Here is a 21,942-nt window from a genome sequence, read left to right on the forward strand (position 1 = left end):
TGTAAATGGATTAAATGCTCCAACCAAAGGACATAGCCTGGCTGAATGGACACAAAAACAAGACCCATAAACATGCTGTCTACAAGAGACCTACCTCAGACCTAGGGACACATACAGACTGAAAGTGAGGGAATGGAAAAAGATATTCCATGCAAATGGAAATCAAAAGAAAGCTGGAGTAGCAATTCTCATATCAGACAAAACAGACTTTAAAATAAAGACTATTACAAGAGACAAAGAAGGACACTACATAATGATCAAGGGATCAAACCAAGAAGACATAACAATTGGAAATATCTACACACCCAACATAGGAGCATTTGCCTCAAAACATAAGGCAAATGCTAACAGCCATAAAAGGGGAACTCGACAGATACACAATAATAGTTGGGGACTTTAACACCCCACTTTCACGAATGGACAGATCATCCAAAATGAAAATAAATAATGAAACACAAGCTTTAAATGACACATCAAACAAGATGGACTTAATTGATATTTATACAACATTCCATCCAAAAACAACAGAATACACTTTCTTCTCAAGTGCTCATGGAACGTGCTCCAGGACAGATCATATCTTGGGACACAAATCAAGCCTTGGTAAATTTAAGAAAACTGAAATCGTATCAAGTATCTTTTCCAACCACAACACTATGAGACTAGATATCAATTACAGAAAAATATCTGTAAAAACTACAAACACATGGAGGCTAAACAATACGCTACTAAATAACCAAGAGATTACTGAAGAAGTCAAAGAGGAAATCAAAAAATGCCTAGAAACAAATGACAATGAAAACATGATGACCCAAAACCTATGGAATTCAGCAAAAGCAGTTCTAAGAGGGAAGTTTATAGCAATACAATCCTACCTCAAGAAACATCTCAAATAAACAACCTAACCTTACACCTAAAGCAATTAGAGAAAGAAGAACCAAAAACCCCCAAAGTTAGCAGAAGGAAAGAAATCATAAAGATCAGATCAGAAATAAATGAAAAAGAAATGAAGGAAAGGATAGCAAAGATCAATAAAACTAAAAGCTGGTTCTTTGAGAAGATAAACAAAATTGATAAACCATTAGCCAGACTCATCAAGAAAAAAAGGGAGAAGATTCAAATCAACAGAATTAGAAATGAAAAGGGAGAAGTAACAACTGACACTGTAGAAATACAAAGGATCATGAGAGATTACTACAAGCAACCATATGCCAATAAAATGGACAACCTGGAAGAAATGGACAAATTCTTAGAAAAGCACAACCTTCCAAGACTGAACCAGAAAGAAATAGAAAATATAAACAGATCAATCACAAGCACTGAAATTGAAACTGTGATTAAAAATCTTCCAACAGGGGGCTTCCCCAGTGGCGCAGTGGTTAAGAGTCTGCCTGCCGATGCAGGGGACACGGGATCGTGCCCCGGTCCAGGAAGATCCCACACGCCGTGGAGTGGCTAGGCCTGTGAGCCATGGCCGCTGAGCCTGTGCATCCCGCAATGGGAGAGGCCACAACAGTGAGAGGCCTGCATACCAGAAAAAAAAAAAAAAAAATCTTCCAACAAACAAAAGCCCAGGACCAGATGGCCTCACAGGCTAACTCTATCAAACATTTAGAGAAGAGCTAACACCTATTCTTCTCAATCTCTTCCAAAAGATAGCAGAGGGAGGAACACACCCAAACTCATTCTATGAGGCCACCATCACCCTGATACCAAAACCACACAAAGATGTCACAAAAAACGAAAACTACAGGCCAATATCACTGATGAACATAGATGCAAAAATCCTCAACAAAATACTAGCAAACAGAATCCAACAGCACATTAAAAGGATCATACACCATGATCGAGTGGGGTTTATCCAAGGAATGCAAGGATTCTTCAATATACACAAATCAATAATGTGATACACCATATTAACAAACTGAAGGATAAAAACCATATGATCATCTCAATAGATGCAGAAAAAGCTTTCAACAAAATTCAACACCCATTTATGATAAAAACGCTCCAGAAGGTAGGCATAGAGGGAACTTACCTCAACATAATAAAGACCATATATGACAAACCCACAGCCAACATCATTCTCAGTGGTGAAAAACTGAAACAATTTCCACTAAGATCAGGAAGAAGACAAGGTTGCTCACTCTCACCACTGTTACTCAACATAGTTTTGGAAGTTTTAGCCACAGCAATCAGAGAAGAAAAAGAAATAAAAGGAATCCACATTGGAAAAGAAGAAGTAAGCTGTAGATGACATGATATTATACATAGAGAATCCTAAAGATGCCACCAGAAAACTACTAGAGCTAATCAATGAATTTGGTAAAGTAGCAGGATACAAAATTAATGCACAGAAATGTCTTGCATTCCTATACACCAATGATGAAATATCTGAAAGAGAAATTAAGGATACACTCCCATTTACCATTTCAACAAAAAGAATAAAATACCTAGGAATAAACCTACCTAAGGAGACAAAAGACCTGTATGCAGTAAACTATAAGACACTGACGAAAGAAATTAAAGATGATACAAACAAATGGAGAGAGATACCATGTTCTTGGATCGGGAGAATCAACATTGTGAAAATGACTATACTACCCAAAGCAACCTACAGATTCAATGTAATCCCTATTAGACTACCAATGGCATTTTTCACAGAACTAGAACAAAAAATTTCACAATTTGTATGGAAACACAAAAGACCCCGAATAGCCAAAGCAATCTTGAGAAAGAAAAATGGAGCTGGAGAAATCAGGCTCCCTGACTTCACACTATACTACAAATCTACAGTAATCAAGACAATATGGTACTGGCACAAAAACAGAAATATAGATCAATGGAACAGGATAGAAAGCCCAGAGATAAACCCACACACATATGGTCACCTTATCTTTGATAAAGGAGGCAAAAACATACAATGGAGAAAAGACAGCCTCTTCAATAAGTGGTGCTGGGAAAACTGGACAGCTACATGTAAAAGAATGATATTAGAACACTTCCTAACACCATACACAAAAATAAGCTCAAAATGCATTAAAGACCTAAATATATAAGACCAGACACAATAAAACTCTCAGAGGAAAACATAGGAAGAACACTCTTAGACATAAATCACAGCAAGATCCTTTTTGACCCACCTCCTAGAAAAACGGAAACAAAACCAAAAATAAACAAATGGGACATAATGAAACTTAAAAGCTTTTGCACAGCAAAGGAAACCATAAACAAGACCAAAAGACAACCCTCAAAATGGGAGAAAATTTTGGCAAATGAAGCAACTGACAAAGGATTCATCTCCAAAACATATAAGCAACTCATGCAGCTCAATATCAAAATAACAAACAACCCAATCCAAAAATGGGCAGAAGACCTAAATAGACATTTCTCCAAAGGAGATATACAGATTGCCAACAAACACATGAAAGGATGCTCAACATCACTAATCATTAGAGAAATGCAAATCAAAACCACAATGAGGTATCACCTCACACCGGTCAGAATGGCCATCATCACAAAATCTACAAACAATAAATGCTGGAGACGGTGTGGAGAAAAGGGAACCCTCTTGCACTGTTGGTGGGAATGTAAATTGATACAGCCACTATGGAGAACAGTATGGAGGTTCCTTAAAAAACTAAAAATAGAACTACCGTATGGCCCAGTAATCCCACTACTGGGCATATACCCTGAGAAAACCATAATTCAAAAAGAGTCATGTACCACCATGTTCATTGCAGCTCTATTTACAATAGCCCGGAGATGGAAACAACCTAAGTGTCCATCATCAGATGAATGGATAAAGAAGATGTGGCACATATATACAATGGAATATTACTCAGCCATAAAAAGAAACAAAACTGAGTTATTTGTAGTGAGGTGGATGGACCTAGAGTCTGTCATACAGAGTAAAGTAAGTCAGAAAGAGAAAAACAAATATTGTATGCAAACACATATATATGAAATCTAAAAAAAAATGGTTCTGATGAACATAGGGGCAGGACAGGAATAAAGATGCAGACGTACAGAATGGGTTGAGGACACAGGGAGGGGGAAGGGTAAGCTGGGACGAAGTGAGAGAGTGGCATGGACATATATACACTACCAAATGTAAAATAGCTAGTGGGAAGCAGCCGCATTGCACAGGGAGATCAGCTCGGTGCTTTGTGACCACCTAGAGGGGTGGGATAGGGAGGGTGGGAGGGAGACGCAAGAGGGAGGGGATATGGGAATACATATTTACGTATAGCTGATTCACTTTGTTATACAGCAGAAACTAACACAACATTGTAAAGCAATTATACTCCAATAAAGATATTAAAAAAAAAACTATAACAACAACAAAAAAGCCACATTGGACACAGCACAAAGGAGAACAGACACTGCTGAAAATATACTGAGAAACATGGTGAACAATTTGAGCAAAAGAAATAGAAATTAAACAATTTAAAAGGACTTCCAACATAAGCACAATCAGCATTTTCAAAGAAAAAGAATGTGATTCAAAAATGTTAATGTTTGGACTTTCCTGGTGGCGCAGTGGTTAAGAAACCTACTGACAATGCAGGGGACACAAGTTCGAGCCCTGGTCTGGGAAGATCCCACATGCTGCGGAGCAACTAAGCCCACGAGCCACAACTACTGAGCCCACACACCACAAATAAAAAATAATTTATCTTTGGCTACGTTGGGTCTTCGTTGCCAGGCATGGGCTATCTGTAGTTGCAGTGAGCGGGGGCTACTCTTTGTTGTGGTGCGCCGGCTTCTCCTTCCAGTGGCTTCGCTTGTTGCGGAGCACGGGCTCTAGGCGTGTGGGGTTCAGCAGTCGTGGCTCGTGGGCTTAGTTTCTTTGCGGCATGTGGGATCGTCCCAGACCAGGGCTCGAACCCGTGTCCCCTCCATTGGCAGGCGGATTCCTAACCACTGCGTCACCAGGCTAGCCCCTAAATTAATTAATTTTTTAAAAATGTTAATGTTCAATCTATTATATGTTTTTATTCAAGGACAATGGCTCAGATAAACATTGTTGAACATGGAAGACACCAGGGAATATAGTTCTTATGAACCCTACCTAGAGGATAGACTTCAGCTTAGCAGAAACTATAGCACAAAGTCTGGAGGTGAGCTTTGAATCCATTTAACTATAGAACTAAGATTTTTTTAAAAAGGTTATGATAGCAGAACAGGTTATGAATATTACAAATACTGACAATATACTTTTTTTTAAAAAACCACGTTGCTTTTATTCATGAAAAAATCGCTAAAAGTAAACACCACCAGAGTAGTTAGCGAACAATTCACAAACTTTATAAACATATCTCATTTACTTCTTGTAAAGCCCTCAGATTTAATGAATGATACTCCAGTGTTTCCATCAAGTTACAAGATGAAATGATTCTTTGATGCCTTATGCTTCAAGTCTGTCTTTCTGGAAGGTTTGTTTTGGGTGTTTAGTTGGTTTTATTGTTGTGGTTGGTTGGTTTGTCTTATAAAATGAAGGTGTGATATGAGCAAGTATCACAAGCCTTCTGGAGACTACTCTTGGTCCTAGAAGTTTCTTTGGGAAGAATCTGGCAATCTAAGAATTGAAGATTGTGAAAACTTCTTTCATCATTCAAACCACAGCTGACTCTGGTCGTATTGGAAGTCTCCCTCTCTGGCTGCCTTTTTATAGTGGTCTTCATATATCAGCTTTCTTCTGAGTAACTGTGAACCTGGGAATAAACTCCATTCACACTTAAGTGTGACTTAAGTCAAAGCTATTCAAGCTACTCACACAGTGTCTAACCTTAGAAACATTATGTAATTTGCATCATCACTAACGGCCCCAGCAGCTGCTCTTCTTTTCCTTATTCTTTTTTTTTTTGGCCATGCCGCACAGCATGCAGGATCTTAGTTCCCCGACCAGGGATTGAACCCGTGCCCCCTGCAGTGGAAGCCCAGAGTCTTAACCACTAGACCACCAGGGAAATCCTTCTTTTCCTTATTCTTGAAAATTATTTGTACCACTGAAACAGAGACATGTGGAAGTTAGACATCTCTGTTTCTCTGGCCAATTTCAATTTACACTCAGAGGAAATATTTTTCTCTCTTTTGGTGTCACAACTTCATTTAATTCTTATCATGCATCATTTATTCCGGTTTAGGGATTGTGGTGCTATAAATAATAATACAAATGAGACTTTAAGCAGGGCATGTTCAGTTAGCTAAAATGCCTTGTTTGGCTGTCTACTGTAGTAGTCTCTAAACGGTTTTGATCGCAATCCTGGGAAGTACAAGATTTGTGGGCATATGAATATATTTATGTATAGATTATACGGACATGTGCCACAATATTAATATGTTATGTTCATTATAAAATGTAATACAGAAATTTCTAAGGAATTAAAGGTAAAAACATTTTATTCATTAATGGCAAATGACTTTTTGCCATCACTTGAAATTATTAATAACATCTAACAAGAACAATGTGATTTCACATACTTTATTATTTCTGAACATCTCGGTTGAATCCTTTGTGACTGAGCAATTTCAAGTTCAGTTTGTTTTACTATTTGGTCTTAACGGCTGTCAGAGATACCTCACAAAGGTATGTAGATCTAAATGGGAAAAGGGTATCATGACACCGAATCCCTGTTTTTAATTCCATCCTCTGATAATGAAAAAGCTTAAGGGTTTTTTTTTTAATTAGTTTGTTGGTATTGTTAATTGAAATTCAGCTAATAAATATCCATCGCTCCTGATACCAATTAGTTGCTCTTGAAAACTTATCAAAGCTATTGAATTTTTATACTTTTAAAAACTGTGCTCTCAAACCACTGAAACTTTTTTTGAATTTTTATTTTATTTATTTATTTATTTTTATTATTATTTTTTTAGAGGATGATTAATAAATTTTACGGATTATCTGGGCAGTTATGTGATTAAAAATAAAATAGTTTACATTTATTGAGTTCCTACTGTTTACCAGAAACTGTTCTAAGTTTTATTTACTTTATAATAAAAATAAGCTCTTATGAGTTTACTTTAAATATTTTACATTTTTTTAAACATCTTTATTGGAGTATAATTGCTTTACGATGGTGTGTTAGTTTCTACTTTATAACAAAGTGAATCAGTTATACACATACATATGTTCCCATATCTCTTCCCGCTTGTGTCTCCCTCCCTCCCACCCTCCCTATCCCACCCCTCTAGGTGGTCACAAACCACTGAGCTGATCTCCCTGTGCTATGCGGCTGCTTCCCACTAGCTATCTATTTTACGTTTGGTAGTGTATATATGTCCATGCCACTCTCTCACTTTGTCACAGCTTACCCTTCCCCCTCCCCATATCCTCAAGTCCATTCTCTAGTAGGTCTGTGTCTTTATTCCCGTCTTGCTCCTAGGTTCTTCATGACTTTTTTTTTTTTCTTAAACCACTGACACTTTGTACGACTTTTTCACCAGATTAGAACATTCCATTTTTAACTTATTAAACATGCAGGTATGAAGGTTTCAATAGGTGTACACATTTTTTAAAACAGAATCACATTGCCAAATGTCTATTTTCAAAAATGCTCTCCCAATAACGCAGATTTCTTTTGAGAAGCAGTTACTTTCCCACTCACTGTTAAAAGACTGCTTCTATCTTGAATGGCTATATTTAAGTGGATTTTTCAAAATTATACATGTGGTACAAGGGGGTACCTCCTGAAACCATTTAACACAAAAAGGTCAGCAAATTTGGACACTTGTCTTTTTAAATTTTATTTATTTATTTTTGGCTGCATTAGGTCTTCATTGCTGTGCACGGGCTTTCTCTAGTTGCGGCGAGTGGGGGCTACTCTTCGTTGCGGTGCACGGGTTTCTCATTGCGGTGGCTTCTCCCGTTGTGGAGCACGGGCTCTAAGCACGCCAGCTTCAGTAGTTGTGGTGCGCAGGCTCAGTAGTTGTGGCTCGTGGGCTCTAGAGCACAGGCTCAGTAGTTGTGGTGCACGGGCTTAGTTGCTCCGCGGCATGTGGGATCTTCCCGGACCAGGGCTCAAACCCGTGTCCCCCACATTGGCAGGAGGATTCTTAACCACTGCGCCACCAGGGAAGACCGACACGTGTCTTTTTGTAAAAGTAAAATGAATTCTTTTTGTGAAAAAACCACCACCATGTGGTAGAAATACATTGACTTTCATTACTCTTCTCATCACAAAGTGTGCACAAAGATGCTACTATATTTTAAAGGTCTTGATGTTCTGGAATCACCTAAGTAATACTGGCCTCAGGCACTTTGTCTGCGCCTGGCTTGAACTCCTTTGCTCTTCAATAGCTTGCTCAATAATCTGCTTGCAAATGATGCAGCAAAAGAATTTCATATATGTCACTGCTAATGACAGTGAGCGCAGATCTTTATTTCAAATAACCTGCTTGATAATTCCTACTGAGCAGGGCTGGCTTCCGGTCAGATTCCACGAAATTACTTTTATCCACATGGGAACACCTGCCAGATGTCCCGCAGTATCTGTTCTCTCCTTCTTCCTCAGTATCAGAAACTCCATTTGAGCGCACGTGACTGCCCAAAGCAGGGACTACATTTTCCAGACCCACCTCCCCCTTGTAGCTATTCGTGGCCTTGGAACTAAGTTTTGGTCACTGCGATGTAGGAAGAAATAATGGATAGCCTTAAAAGGAGGGGCATATCTTCTGCTCCCCTTTGGCCTACCTAGCTGGAATTCAGGTGTGATGGCTGAAACCTCGGGAGCCATCTTGAAGCAAGAGGGAGAAGCCAGATGCTGAGGCAGCCGAACAACAAGAGGGGAGGAATCTGGGTCCTTCACAGCTGTGCTGCCATCAAATCAGCCCTGGACTCTCCTGTGTTTATTGCTCTCTTTTTTGAGCTTTGTTGTTCTGGGTTTTCTGGCTCTTACTGCTGTATGAAACCCTAATTAACACACCTGGTAACAGGGTTGATGAGGAACTCATGTTAGCAGTCAGAGAAGAGGCAACTCTGCAATTTTCTTTGCAAGCATGTGCTTACACTATTCTTACTACTTTCAATCTGCAGTTTCCTAACGGAAACTGCTTTTAAGCCACCTGCCATTTTGTCAGAATTAGTTTATAAAGAAAACATAATATAGTCTTTAAATCTACTTCATCAGGTGTGTGTGAACTGCAACACGGGTCTATAACTTTGAAAACAAACGAAGGAGGCGCCACCACTGATCAACCCAACTCTACTCTCCAGACAACTCAAGGACCATTTGAAACCCATGTCTGATGAAATACAGACCATGGGAGAACACCAGCATCCATATTAAATATTAATAAAGCTTCGGGGGGGGGTTTGGTCAATACATAAATATACAAAGAAGTTCTACTTTCTTTCTGCTCCTCTCCACCCCTACTAACAAATGATTTTTGCACCTTCCTAGTATACAAGCACTCCACCCACTTTAGAGCCCAGTGTCAAGGTGTAGATGGACTAATAGCTAACTATAAAATTCTCTCCTGGGGCTTCCCTGGTGGCACAGTGGCTGAGAGTCCGCCTGCCGATGCAGGGGACACGGGATCGTGCCCCGGTCCGGGAAGATCCCACATGCCGTGGAGCAGCTAGGCCCGTGAGCCGTGGCTGCTGAGCCTGCGCGTCCGGAGCCTGTGCTCCGCAACAGGAGAGGCCACAACAGCGAGAGGCCCGCGTACCGCAAAAAAAAAAAAAAAAATTCTCTCCTGGATCATGACAATATGCTGTGAGATGAAAATGTTCACTAGTGAAAAATAAGCATAAATGAGTGTTCTCCATAAAACTGAAAACTTGTAAAAGCAAATGGTAAATCAAGGGGTGGGTATACATAAAGATTTTGGCACCTTACCTGAATACCTCGAGAATAATCCTTTCCGATAACTTGGGAGCCACCTGCTTAAACGCTTTTTTGAAATCTTCCAGAGTTAAATATCCACGATCTATTTGAAAACAGCATACATAACATTCACACACTTCTATCAGCCCCATGAACTGCTATTTCAGCCATAACTTATGCGTGAGACTTTAATCTATTACTAGGAGAAAAGCAGTAAATTATAGTTGATTTTACATATAAGGTAATCTGAGATTGTCTTGTTGGAAGAATTTGAGAATCTAGTAATACTCTCCCTCAGTACAGCCCCAGATGCTCCTGCAGGTTTCTTCCAGCCCCATGACTGGCTGATTCCCTGAGTCCCAGGTAAAGGACTAAGGGACAGACACTGCAACAATGGCATTAGGCTTCCAAGTCTTTGTGAATTGCCAAAATAATTCATTCTTCAAAATTTACATTTTTTTCTTGCTTGGTATTAGAACTATATTATTATTTAGAGGAAAACCGTTACAGAAGCCAAAATACTGAACCTGGACTCCACAAGTCTTTCAACCCTGTGTTCTGTGGGGAGGGGGTCTGAAGCTACTCCTCTGGGCCACCCCAGCATGGGAAAACAATTCCTCCAATTATGTGTGGGTCAAAGGAGGAGTCGGAAAAAAAGGCCTCATGGTCTCCCAAACTTCCATAAGTAGCTCTTCACCTATATCCCTGCACGGCCAGCCCTTCTGTTGTCCCCATTACATTGCAGGCAAATCATAAGTACTGTATAATTATATAACTGTAGATATTATTTCACCCATCGTAAGTGTCAAGAATTTAAGATTGTGATGGAGAAAAAAAAATGTACACCAACATCTAAGGTAATAGCTAATGAATACAGTAAAATAACCTTCCAAGTATATTATTTTAGTTACTGAGTATGTTCCCATTCACAGTTCCTTAATAGCCATTTTTTATATCAAAACACTTTAAAGATACTTACAGTGCCTGTCAAAAGCTGTGAAGATGTGTCTTATTTCATTCCGATATAGTTGAGCTTCATTCTTTTTCCTTACAATGTCTAAAAACTCCTTAAGTAATATCCCTAAAAGTTGGAAAAAAACAATTTACTTTCTTCCTCTTTAAGAAGGAAACAAACCATAAACGGAAAGTGATACTACCACAAACAAATGTTATCTTAATTTTTGGTGAGTAGTATTTATTCATAAAGATCTCTAAAGTTGAAAAGACATTTCCTTAAAAGCTAAGTAGACTCCACATTAGCAATCGATGGCAAAAAGGATAGACACTTTCGGAGCTCACTGAGCTCTTCCCGGAGATAAAAGATGATGACCTCGAAAAAGTATGACACTCTTCCCTCTGACAGATCTAACAGACAGGCCCGAAACTACTTATAAAATAAGGTCTCATAATTTTCTTTCCTTATGCATCTTTGATCCCTTTTTTCCTAGCCAGGTGTCATTACGACAGGTTTTTTTCCAGCTGGGAGATCGGAGCGAAGAAGTAGTTTCTCAAAAGTCAATACCAACTGCATACCGCAGATAAAGGTGGAGAGAACATTCCATAAACAATAGCGTTGGCACTGTCCCCAGCCTTAGCTACCTCCCATGACTGTTCTGCAGCCTCAGGCTCTGCTTCCTGTGATTCTCATAATAAAAGAGCCCAGCATGATCATATGAGATTGGATACTGTGCTTACAATGTCTATTAAAATGAATTCTAGGGCTTCCCTGGTGGTGCAGTGGTTGAGAGTCCGCCTGCCGATGCAGGGGACACGGGTTCGTGCCCCGGTCCAGGAAGATCCCACATGCCGAGGAGCGGCTGGGCCTGTGAGCCATGGCCGCTGAGCCTGCGCGTCCGGAGCCTGTGCTCCGCAACGGGAGAGGCCACAACAGTGAGAGGCCCGCGTACCGCAAAAAAAAAAAAAAAAGAATTCTAATGTGATCTTTGTAGTAGGTTTAAAGAATGCAGCCAAGAATTTAAACATTCTAGTGAACTGAGTCCTAAATATCTAAAAAGAGCAGTTCGTTTTTACAAGTCAGAATTTCCATTTAAAAATGTATCACTGTTTTAAAAATAGCCCCAAATCACACAATAACCACGTGCTAATTTTTAAGAACTTGCACCCTTTCCAAAAGGGAATATTTTGGTGAGGTATACTGAACTATACACATTTCCCGAAATAGTTCCGATGGTTTTTTAGAAAGTAGAAAATAGTTTTCTTAATTTTCCACATTTTTCTTACTTGTAGTTAAAGATTCAGAAATTTAAAAAGTCCATCTATCTTTATGTGTTTATAAATGATTCTCTTACAACTCTTTAGGACCCACTGGGTGCCAGGCACTGCATTAAGCTCTGGGAATAGAGGGGAAAAGAGAACACACACGATTCCAGTGCCAAGGGTCACTGGTCTAGTGACACAGACGGTGATGATACAGATTCAATGACAAATGTACACATAATTACAAACTGTGGCGTGCGCAACGAGGGGAAAACAGGAGGGTATAAAACGTGTCACAGAAATCCTCCCGTAGAGCAGACTCTGGGGAAGGAGAAATCTCACAGAGGAGGTAATAGTTAGGCTAACACCTAAATGATGAGAAGACACCAATTGGCTAAAGGTGGGAAGAAGAGCATTCCAGGCCGTGGAAAGAGCACGTGCCAAGGCCATGGGGTGGGGAGTGGGAGAAGTGAAAACAGGCCACAGTGGCTCGAATGCGGTGAAGATGGCGCTGGTGAGGTGGGCAGGGGCCCGAACGCACAGCCCCTCATGGGCCCCAGGAAATAATCTGATTTTTATTTCAGTTGCGATAGGAAGTCAACAAAGTTTGAACTGAGAGGTGACATGATCTGATTTAGATTTTGGAAAGATCTCTCTGGCTATTGTTTTGAAAAAAGACTGGGGAGAAAGCAAAATATAAAAAAGGAGACTCGTTAGGATCCTACTGGCAGATGTGGTCACGAGGGTGCGGGCAGCAGGAACGGAGGGCAGTGGAAGGTTCCAGACATACTGCAGAAAAGATGGAGGGTCAGACGTAGTGCAAGAGAAAGAAGATGTCAAGAATAAGCCCTAGGTTCTGGCTTGAGGACTAGGTGGTTTCAGGAGTCATTTAAAGAGATAAGAAAGACGAGGGGAAGCAGGATGGGGTTGGTGCTGAGATGGAGTTGCAATTTGGAGATGTAAGCTGTTTGAGGCTTCGGAGAAAACCAAGAGCAAGAGTCAAGAAAGCAGCAGCAGGCGTATCTCCTGGCACCTACCAGAGTGCTTGGCATGTGCTTAATAAATACACGTTGTATGGAATTAGCGTTTCCCCCATGGCAGTGGAGGATGTGCAGTGATGCAGCTCCATTCTCATTGGGTCCCATGGTAACTATTTGGCCACACGTCTGCCTGAGACACACTGAGGGAAAGGACTGCCTGTTGTCAAAATTTATCCACACAATATTCAAACCTAAAATTACCACTTCACAAAGACTTTCCATAATTCTACTGCCACCACATTTCATATGCAATGAGAAATGCATTACCTGTGTCCACCCCTGGAGTGAAAGTATGTTCAGAACATTCTAATTCCAAGCAGATACCTGCTTGTAGGAGGCATTCCTCACATGTTTGTTGAATAAGTAAATATAAATCATAGGAAGACGTTATTTCTAGTTTTCAGCAAAAAGCGTTAAAATGTGTTTTAAATGCTCTTATAACTGTAAACTAATGCCAAAAAGTAGGTCTCTATTTATTCACATATCCAGCAAAAGCGTCATTTTAGAAACCCCAATTTCTTAATACCTATGACACAGTAAAAAACAAACAAAATTCAGAGGAAAAGGAAATGAATGCATAATATTTGCTCTTCATTTAATTGCATCTGATTTCGGGAAACGGTAAGAAAAAAAGCACAGTTCCATGGTTCAATGTGTGATTCAGATTCACAAGAAAAAAAAAAAGTGCATGAGTGGTGAATGATATATTTTAAACCACATATTCAGAAAACTCATCCGTATTTGGGGCTATAAAGTAGTCAGGTCTTTTTTTTTTTTTTTTTTTTTCGGTACGCGGGCCTCTCACTGTTGTGGCCTCTCCCGTTGCGGAGCGCAAGCTCAGCAGCCATGGCTCACGGGCCCAGCCGCTCCGCAGCATGTAGGATCCTCCCAGGCCAGGACACAAACCCACGTCCCCTGCATCGGCAGGCGGACTCTCAACCACTGCACCACCAGGGAAGCCCAGTAGTCAGGTCTTTATTTCATATCTTGGGGGATAAAAAGCACATGTTCTTTAGTGTTCCCTAGGAGAAAATATATGTGGATTTCAACTATATGTTTATTACCATTTAAAAAGAAGAAACCATCTAATAATGCAAATAACTCTATTTATGCAATCAAGTTCATTCACACTATTTTCCCGCAGGCTTGGATACCTTATTTTTTAAAGTCAACATTAAACCACGTAAACATATCTCACTGCCCCATCCCCATCCCCTTGTCTTAATCTTCGATGGCAACACATACAAATGCATTCAATACGATGCAAGTCCCTTTTCTAAAAAGGATAGAGAAGTTTCCATTCAGCTGAGCTCTCATGTTGTAGTAGTATGATCACTTTCCAAAGCCAAGGCATAAAAGGTTTGCTATTCCTACAGCTCTGTAATGCAAACACATTAATGTAAGTTTTATATGTTTTACTGCTGTTTAAATGGCCTAGAAATAGAGTTCCTACTACTAGCTCCACCTGCTGTCACAACATTCAAACCTAAAATTACCACTTCACAAAGACTTTCCATAATTCTACTACCACCACATTTCATACACAATGAGAAATGCATTACCTGTTTCCACCCCTGGAGTGAAAGTATGTTCAGAACATTCTAATTCCAAATACGAGGTTGGGTCTTCTCTGTAAACTGTCCCAGCAATAAAAGTTACCTAAACACACTTTGCTGTAGCTAGACGTTGGGATCACAACAGGAACCACGTAGACCTATACGTTTATCTGTGTTCATTATTAATCTGCAGAAGGTGTTCAGAAGTTGCCCAGGTAGCTGGACTCTACCAGTAGTTTTCTGACTTTGTTTTAGCTGTAGGAAAGGTTCTTCTTTCTAAAACAGGAACGCCCAGTGTGTAGAGATGAAGGCAAAGCTATTCGGTTTGCAGTGAGGTGGGCTCCTCACCGTTCCCTCTCCAGCAGTGCCTCTGCAAGTGCCCCCCACAGGACACAAGACTGAGGATCATGCCTCAAAGGCCACTGGGACCAATGATCTTTACGAATCCTTCCAGACTCTGCAAGTCTGTGCATTTTCCGTATCACTGAAAGCACTCCCTTCCATTTTATAAACTAGTCTTGGCGAAATGGACTCTTCATGTTCTATAATGAATATATATATTTTTTACTTTCCAATCTACTCAATACATGTGATATAGATATATCATATACAGAAGTGTTATCTTTTCCCCCTTTTTTGTTTTTAAGCAATTTCCTAGGAAGGTAATCATCTTTCACCACAGGGGTGGATATATTCAAAAAGTCCGATAAAACTATATAAATTTTCCCTCGAAAGTTGTTTTTTTTCTTTTTTTTGTGGCTCACAGTTCTAAGCTTCAGGGTCAGTGCGTACAGAGAAATCCTCTTGAAAATGTAGTCATCTAGTTTCTGGCTATCACAGCGAGCTTAAATTAGAAGCTGCAATAAACCTGGGAGAATGAAAGAGAAAATAATAAAAATGCCAAGTGTTTTAGACTGTAAGTCTGGTCCTGGATTTAGTAGAAAAGAGAGGGCTCACAGTCATTGGGCCATCTATTAATTTTTCCAGGGATTGAAAATGCCTAAAAATGAGGGCTTAAAAGGATTAAGTGGCCTTTTAAAAGGTATAATACAAGCCTTTTCTAGTTTGAGAAATAAAATTCAGATTATGACTTTTGGAGGCCATGCAGGAAAAAAAAAAGGATAGAATGTGTTCGCATAAAAAGATTGTAAGGACAGAAGGCCTTTCGTGGCATCAAGAGCAGTGAGTTGTCACAGTAAGATGGGTAAGTAAATTCAGAGGACTAATATTTTCTTCCAGCTACACGCATAAGAGTAGGGGCATGAAGAGAAAAGAATCCACCTTAATGGAAGAAAGCAAGTTTTACTCTATCATTGGGAGGGAAATGAGGAAGAGTAAAAACAGGTTACAGTGGAATAGAGAATTCTGAACCAACGAAACCTTATTCCTACCAAACGTGGACAGGAATCGTCATCTTTTTTTATTATGCACATCTCCTGCTCATAACCCTTTAAAGGTTCCTCAGCGTTATCAGTGCAAAGCCCCGATCCCTTATTCTGGAATTTAAAGCTTCACTCTTCCTTCCAGGTAAACTGGTCCTTATATCTCCCCCTCTCCAACTCTCAGCTTCCATCAGGGGTGCTCGCTGTGGGGCAGCAGGCTTGCGGCTCGCACCGCACTCCCCGCGGCAGCACGAGAAAGCAGCACTCCACGGGGGTGTGGACTTCCGTTTCCGGCAGGACTTGATACCAACACAGGGACAGCTGAGGAGCCCCTTGGGCCTGCAAATCTGAGGGGGGGACCGGCAAAAGGGCGCGCTGTAAAATGGGGGGCAGGGATCTGAGAGAAGAGGGTGAGACGCTTGGGAGTAGGGGGTCTGTAGGAGAAACCCCACAGGGCTAGCATGCAGGAAGAGACCCTGCGGAGGAGAAGAAAGTGATGGAGGGACCTGTGATGGAGGGCGAGTGGTGAGTGATAAAGCCCCTCCTCTGGACCATTAACAGACACCTCGGCAAAGTCTCCAGGACATGACAGGCAACGTTTGCATGGGTGTGGAATGTGCAGGGAAGTCTAAATTTGCACGGAGTTCTTCATCCACGCTGGCACCAGCAGAGCACAGGCAGCACCAGGAGCTGGAGGACAAGCTCGCAGCTGGCATCTGCCTTTAATTCATTCTCCCTGTTCTCCTCTTTGCTTCTCCACCTTTTGAAAACCCCACCCAGCCTTCCACATCCGGCTCTGGCCCACACCTCGGGCAGGAAGGGAGTGCCGCTCCCTTCGAAACCCTTACAGGTCTTGTCTATTGTGTTCGTGTGACATCTGGCCATCACAGAAGTGACAATACTTCTTTAATCTTCCCTATCAAATGACATTTTTAAAGAGTGTCTTTAGGTCAGTGTCTCCTAATTCTTTTTTACCCCTACAAGGAAACTTACTCATCATCTTTAAATGGGGAATTAAATACATTAATTGAGAGGGGAATATCTGTGGGCGATACCACAAAATGGTCCTATGATTTCAAGATAAGATAAGTATAATGTGTATGTGTTTCCTGATGATAGAAATGAACAAAGAAGTCAACTGAAATCTGAAGTCAAACAACAGCCTGCTACACCTGCTATACCGCGGCCTCAGTTCCTTAGATAGGGGCCCAAAACAACAAAATATACACAAAACAAATACAAAAAATGTGTTTACAATGTAACTTAGAAGACTAGAAAACAGACATTTAAATTTAGGAAAAGAATACTTTTATAGTCAACTATCTGGCTCAAAACAACTCAGCCAAGATAGCAATAAATAAAAGCCATTAACCTCATCATCCACAAATTATTTTTCAATTAAACTGACCCTGGATAGCATGACTGAGTCAAACAGTCCATCATCACCATTGTAATGAATCAATCTCTTTGATTTTTCCATTGTTTAAAGTTGCAGGTTAAAAGTAAGCTCCTGGAAAGCTTTTTATTTCTAAGTACGAAAGTAAAATATGTTCAGTGTATTGAAAGGGCAACAATATAAAAAAACAGAAAGAAAGGGGAGAAAAAAGCATGATCTAATCACCCAGTGGAAACAAAATTCTGATATTTTGTTCTGGTTTTTTCCCTCAAGCATATTTTATATAGATCTGGGATAAAAACACACAGCTGTGTGAGAATGCAGTGGGGCGATGTGCATTGGGCGGATTAAGCAAAAGTCTTATACATCTTAGCTGTTGTTATTCATATAAAATGCTCTACGATTTATCCCACAATGAAGTCAAACCATCTGAGATCACACATGGTCTTGCCCTTCATAGAACTGCCCAGACATGTTTGGCATTAAACCACAGGCCTATGCCGAAAAAAAGTTCAAGAAACGGCCTTACAGACTTCACTGTTGTAATTATTGAACAGTTTGTGGACATCAGTGTCCACTTATTAGTTTCTCCTCCACGAGACATCGTGGGGGAAATATCCCACATCGGGGAAAACTATGTCTCTCTAGAAAAGGGGTTTCTGTGGTGTGGATGCTGACTTCTGCACTCGGTTGTGATTCCCTGTTTGATCTGGACACTCAGTAGCTCGGAACCAAATTTGACATCAGCCTCTAGCGGCTGCACAGAACCTTGTGATTTGTGTTTTGTGTACTGACCCACTCCTGATTTCGACTCATTCATTCATTAAGTTCCCAGGACAGTGAAGACTGGCCTCAGCTCCATCAATATGATCCATGACACTATTAACCTCAAGGGAAGGGTTTATCAAATGGTTGAGAGGGTAAGCTTGGAGATTACACTACTGTGGTCTGCCACCCTGCACAGATTACTTAACCTCTCTAAGCTTCAGGATTGTTTTAACTTATAAAATGGGATAATCCTAACATAGAGTTGTATTAAATTTAACAATCCATGCATAATACTCATCACAGAGTCTGCACATGGTAAACACTCAGGGAATCAAAGCTATAATTATTATCTATAATAATAATACTGTAACACATGTAAAAGTATCTTATAAACCAATAAAGAACCATCAAATGCCAGGATTAAGATTTTTTATTCCTCTCTGGAGCTCAGTTTCCTCATTTTAAAAAAGGAAATATATGACTGTTTTCTAGGCTCTTCTAGTTGCAAACTTCTTTCATTTTCTATAGTTAGAGGAGATATGAAATGTTCTATACCCTTAGAGAACAGAAATAAAACCCTCTAAAATTAGGTAGCAATAGTGTGTATTGGAACCAATCCCAACACTGATCTGCTGCTTCCTTAAACAAGTGGCTTGATTTTTTTTTTTTCTCCCATTAATATAATTCCTTGTTCCTGGTGCCTAAACAGTTTTTGCTGATACTCACCTGCTTGTTAAGTTATAGGCATTAAAAATGTCATTAACACCTTTTTGCTACTCATTCTGGCTGCCCTCAAATTCAGGGCAGTGTGACTTCCCTTGAGACATCCTACTCTTCTAATGGCTTTGTCTTAACTTTTCACTCTTTTTAATTTTCACAAGGAACCTCTACAGAAACGACCCACCTTTTAGAGAGACCTTGGGAAGCAGGGTCTGGGCATCCAGGTTTAGGTACTGTATGAAATGTGTGCATCATCAGGGCTCTGCCCAGTCAGACTCAATACAGGATGTGAGTCTGGACCTTCCCCCAGGAAGCTGGGCAGCAAATGGGCTCTGTGTGGAGGGTCCTTTGGGGTTGCATGCTGGAGATATGGCACAACCTTGTCTGGATGTAAGAAGAGCTACACCTAGTGGGAGAATTCCCAAGTCACAGCTACTCAGAAGAACTCTGGGAAGTTGATTACCTGAATAAATAGCTCCCAGAAAGCCAAGGCCAACCTTTCAGTTCTTCAAGATCAAAACATTAAGGAGAGAGATAATATATTTGGTAGAATAATCTGTGTATAAACTCTCTTCGATAATATATTTGGTAAAATAATCTGTGTATAAACTCTCTCCCTGTAAGAAAAATAACATGTAAATGTGACTCATGTCACTGAAAGGGAGAAATGAAGGAGCTGGTCTGAAATTGGTTCACTAACAGTCCTAATGCAAAAATTTTATGCTAGCGGCATTCAGAGTTCAGCAGTGACTTCCTGCGAAGATGGCTATTTTACTCTTTCCCTGGGATGTCTGTGGTCTTGAGTCTCCCCTTTCAAGGGGACATGAATTGAAGCTAAGTCTACTCCTTTAATCATGAAGAAAGTGATGCTTTGAGAAAGTTAATCTGCTGTTGATATCAGGACCAGAAGAGGAAGGGAAAAGCCTGGAAGCTTGTAGACTAAGGAAACCCCTTCCACAGTAATTCTGGAGCAAGGTACTAAGCACCTACACTTTGATCTCGTTCCTCCAACCCAATCTTCCCTTGAATTTCTCAGATGACTAACTTACTTTGTAACCTTTTGAAATATACTTAAAAATTAATTATCAGGAAAAGATGCTGTGACAGGAAGCATCCTAATGATTTGATGGGGAAGTGGATGTGAGAGTACCTATAATATCCCTGATATTAAATGCAAGGGATGTGATATGGGAGCAGGTCCCAGAGCACATCACCAAAGTCAGAAAGCCCTCATAGGGAAGCCTACTTTCAGCATCAAAAGCTCCAGTCCTGAAGCAATCCTTAGACTATTATGAATTTGAGAAAATGTCCCATAATAAGGCAGTCTTCACTATACATAAGAGAACTCAGGTGTGGGGTAGGCCACATGAAGGGAATGTAGAGAACCTCATTCAAAACCTAAAGCTTTAATGTACATCAGAACTAATATTAAAAGGAAGCTCCATGACTGCAAAAATGTGAGAACTGTTTCTGCAGGAAGTCCAAATCCAAGCATTAGAGAACTCAGGAAGGAGAGGAAAGGTTCATGAAATTTACAAAATATCTCCAGCCTCAAGTCAACCCTCTCTCAAACATCAGAAAAAAAGAAAAGGCAGGGGAGGAAACTAACAGCCGCACATTTGGAAGATCCTTTTGCCACAGACCAGTCCTCATTTTATATCAGAGCACTCACACTCAAGAGAAACCTTTAGAATGTAATGAAGGTGGGAAAACCTTCTGCCAGAATTTACCCTTCAATGTACATCAAATTACCCATAGAGAAACCATATGAACGTAACACATGCGTATAAGTCATACCTTACTAAATGTGAGCTAATACATATGGGGGGAAAACTCAGGATACTGAATGTGGAAGGTTTTTTCAGAAGTCAACCTTTACACCAGAGAACTCACTACACCTGTAAATAACATGGGTAACCTTTCTTCCAGAATAACACCTGTCTGTACATCAAAGAACTGATTAAGGAAAGAAAACCTTCCGTGTGACGTCAAATCCCTAATTCAGAACAAAAGAACACACATAAGGGAGAAAATCTCTGGGGATAATGAATGTGAGAGTGCTTTTGGCAAACTACACGTATTTATGTAGAAACACTACATAAGCAAGAGCAGCGTAAGACATGCATCCAGACAGAATCACTCACTGACTCTCAGGGGACTCCTAAAGGAGAGAAACCCTAACAATGCAAAAAATGCGGGAAATCCTTCTGCCAGAAGACAGAAATCTTTATAGAATGGAATATTCACATAGAAACCCAGAGAAAATATGTAAGGAAGGCTTCACCAAGAAGTTACAACCTAAATTGAACAGCAAAGAAACAACATTTGAATACTCTGAAAGCGTGAAAATTTTTAACATGAAATTTAAAGCCTGGGGAAATTCTATCAAGTTAGGGAGTATGTCAAAAACAACTTCTCCTAGCAATAATATTGTTCGAAAAGTCATGTTTAATATGTGATACCAAACCTGTATCCAAAAAATAATCTAGTAAACTCTTCTGTAAATCCAAAATTTATAAATAAAAAGATTTTTAAAAAGAAAAAAGTCAAGCCAGTCTAAAGGACACAGGAGCCAGCTCAAGGAGGCACTCAATAGCCAAATCTGTGGTAAGTGGAGCACTAAAGTAATTAAGTATAGTAATGAATTATAAATCATTAAAAACATACAAATTTATGAGTCCATACTGATAAAAGAGAAATAGATTGATCAATCAAGAAGACGGGAAGTCTCTCGCTTATAGTAAAAATGCCAAGGGCTAACTGAAAGAAGCACTGGGATTATAAAATCATTACTTTGTAATCATATGGCAAAAACTGGATCAGACAAGAATCATAAATGGATACCAAATCCAGGCGGAAATTTTGATGAGAAGCAGAATATCTGCAACGTCGAACGTGTCTCTCCACAGGCTGATTAGTTGCAAGGGAAGAAAATATAAAGAGAAATAATACAATGGAGAAATCCGACAACGTCTTGACCGGTGATAAAATTAGTATCTACAGGAGACAGACAGACATCGTGTGCCTCCA

General features: G+C 40.1%; 1 protein-coding gene across 3 annotated transcripts in view; it reads right to left on the reverse strand.

The window, feature by feature from the left end:
- Nucleotides 1–21,942, reverse strand: part of EFCAB11 (EF-hand calcium binding domain 11) — a 164,462-nt gene that overhangs the window by 135,901 nt on the left and 6,619 nt on the right. For all 3 annotated transcript variants that reach the window (XM_029236765.1, XM_029236764.1, XM_029236766.1), the window contains exons 4-5: nucleotides 10,813–10,914; nucleotides 9,846–9,936 (exon numbers count right to left, since the gene is read on the reverse strand). In XM_029236765.1, the coding sequence (XP_029092598.1) occupies nucleotides 9,846–9,936; nucleotides 10,813–10,914 (193 nt within the window). The remainder of the gene's footprint in view (nucleotides 1–9,845; nucleotides 9,937–10,812; nucleotides 10,915–21,942) is intronic.

This window comes from Monodon monoceros, unplaced genomic scaffold (genome assembly GCF_005190385.1).
Source record: "Monodon monoceros isolate NGI ecotype Baffin Bay Population unplaced genomic scaffold, NGI_Narwhal_1 Super_Scaffold_21, whole genome shotgun sequence".
Classification (NCBI taxonomy): domain Eukaryota; kingdom Metazoa; phylum Chordata; class Mammalia; order Artiodactyla; family Monodontidae; genus Monodon; species Monodon monoceros.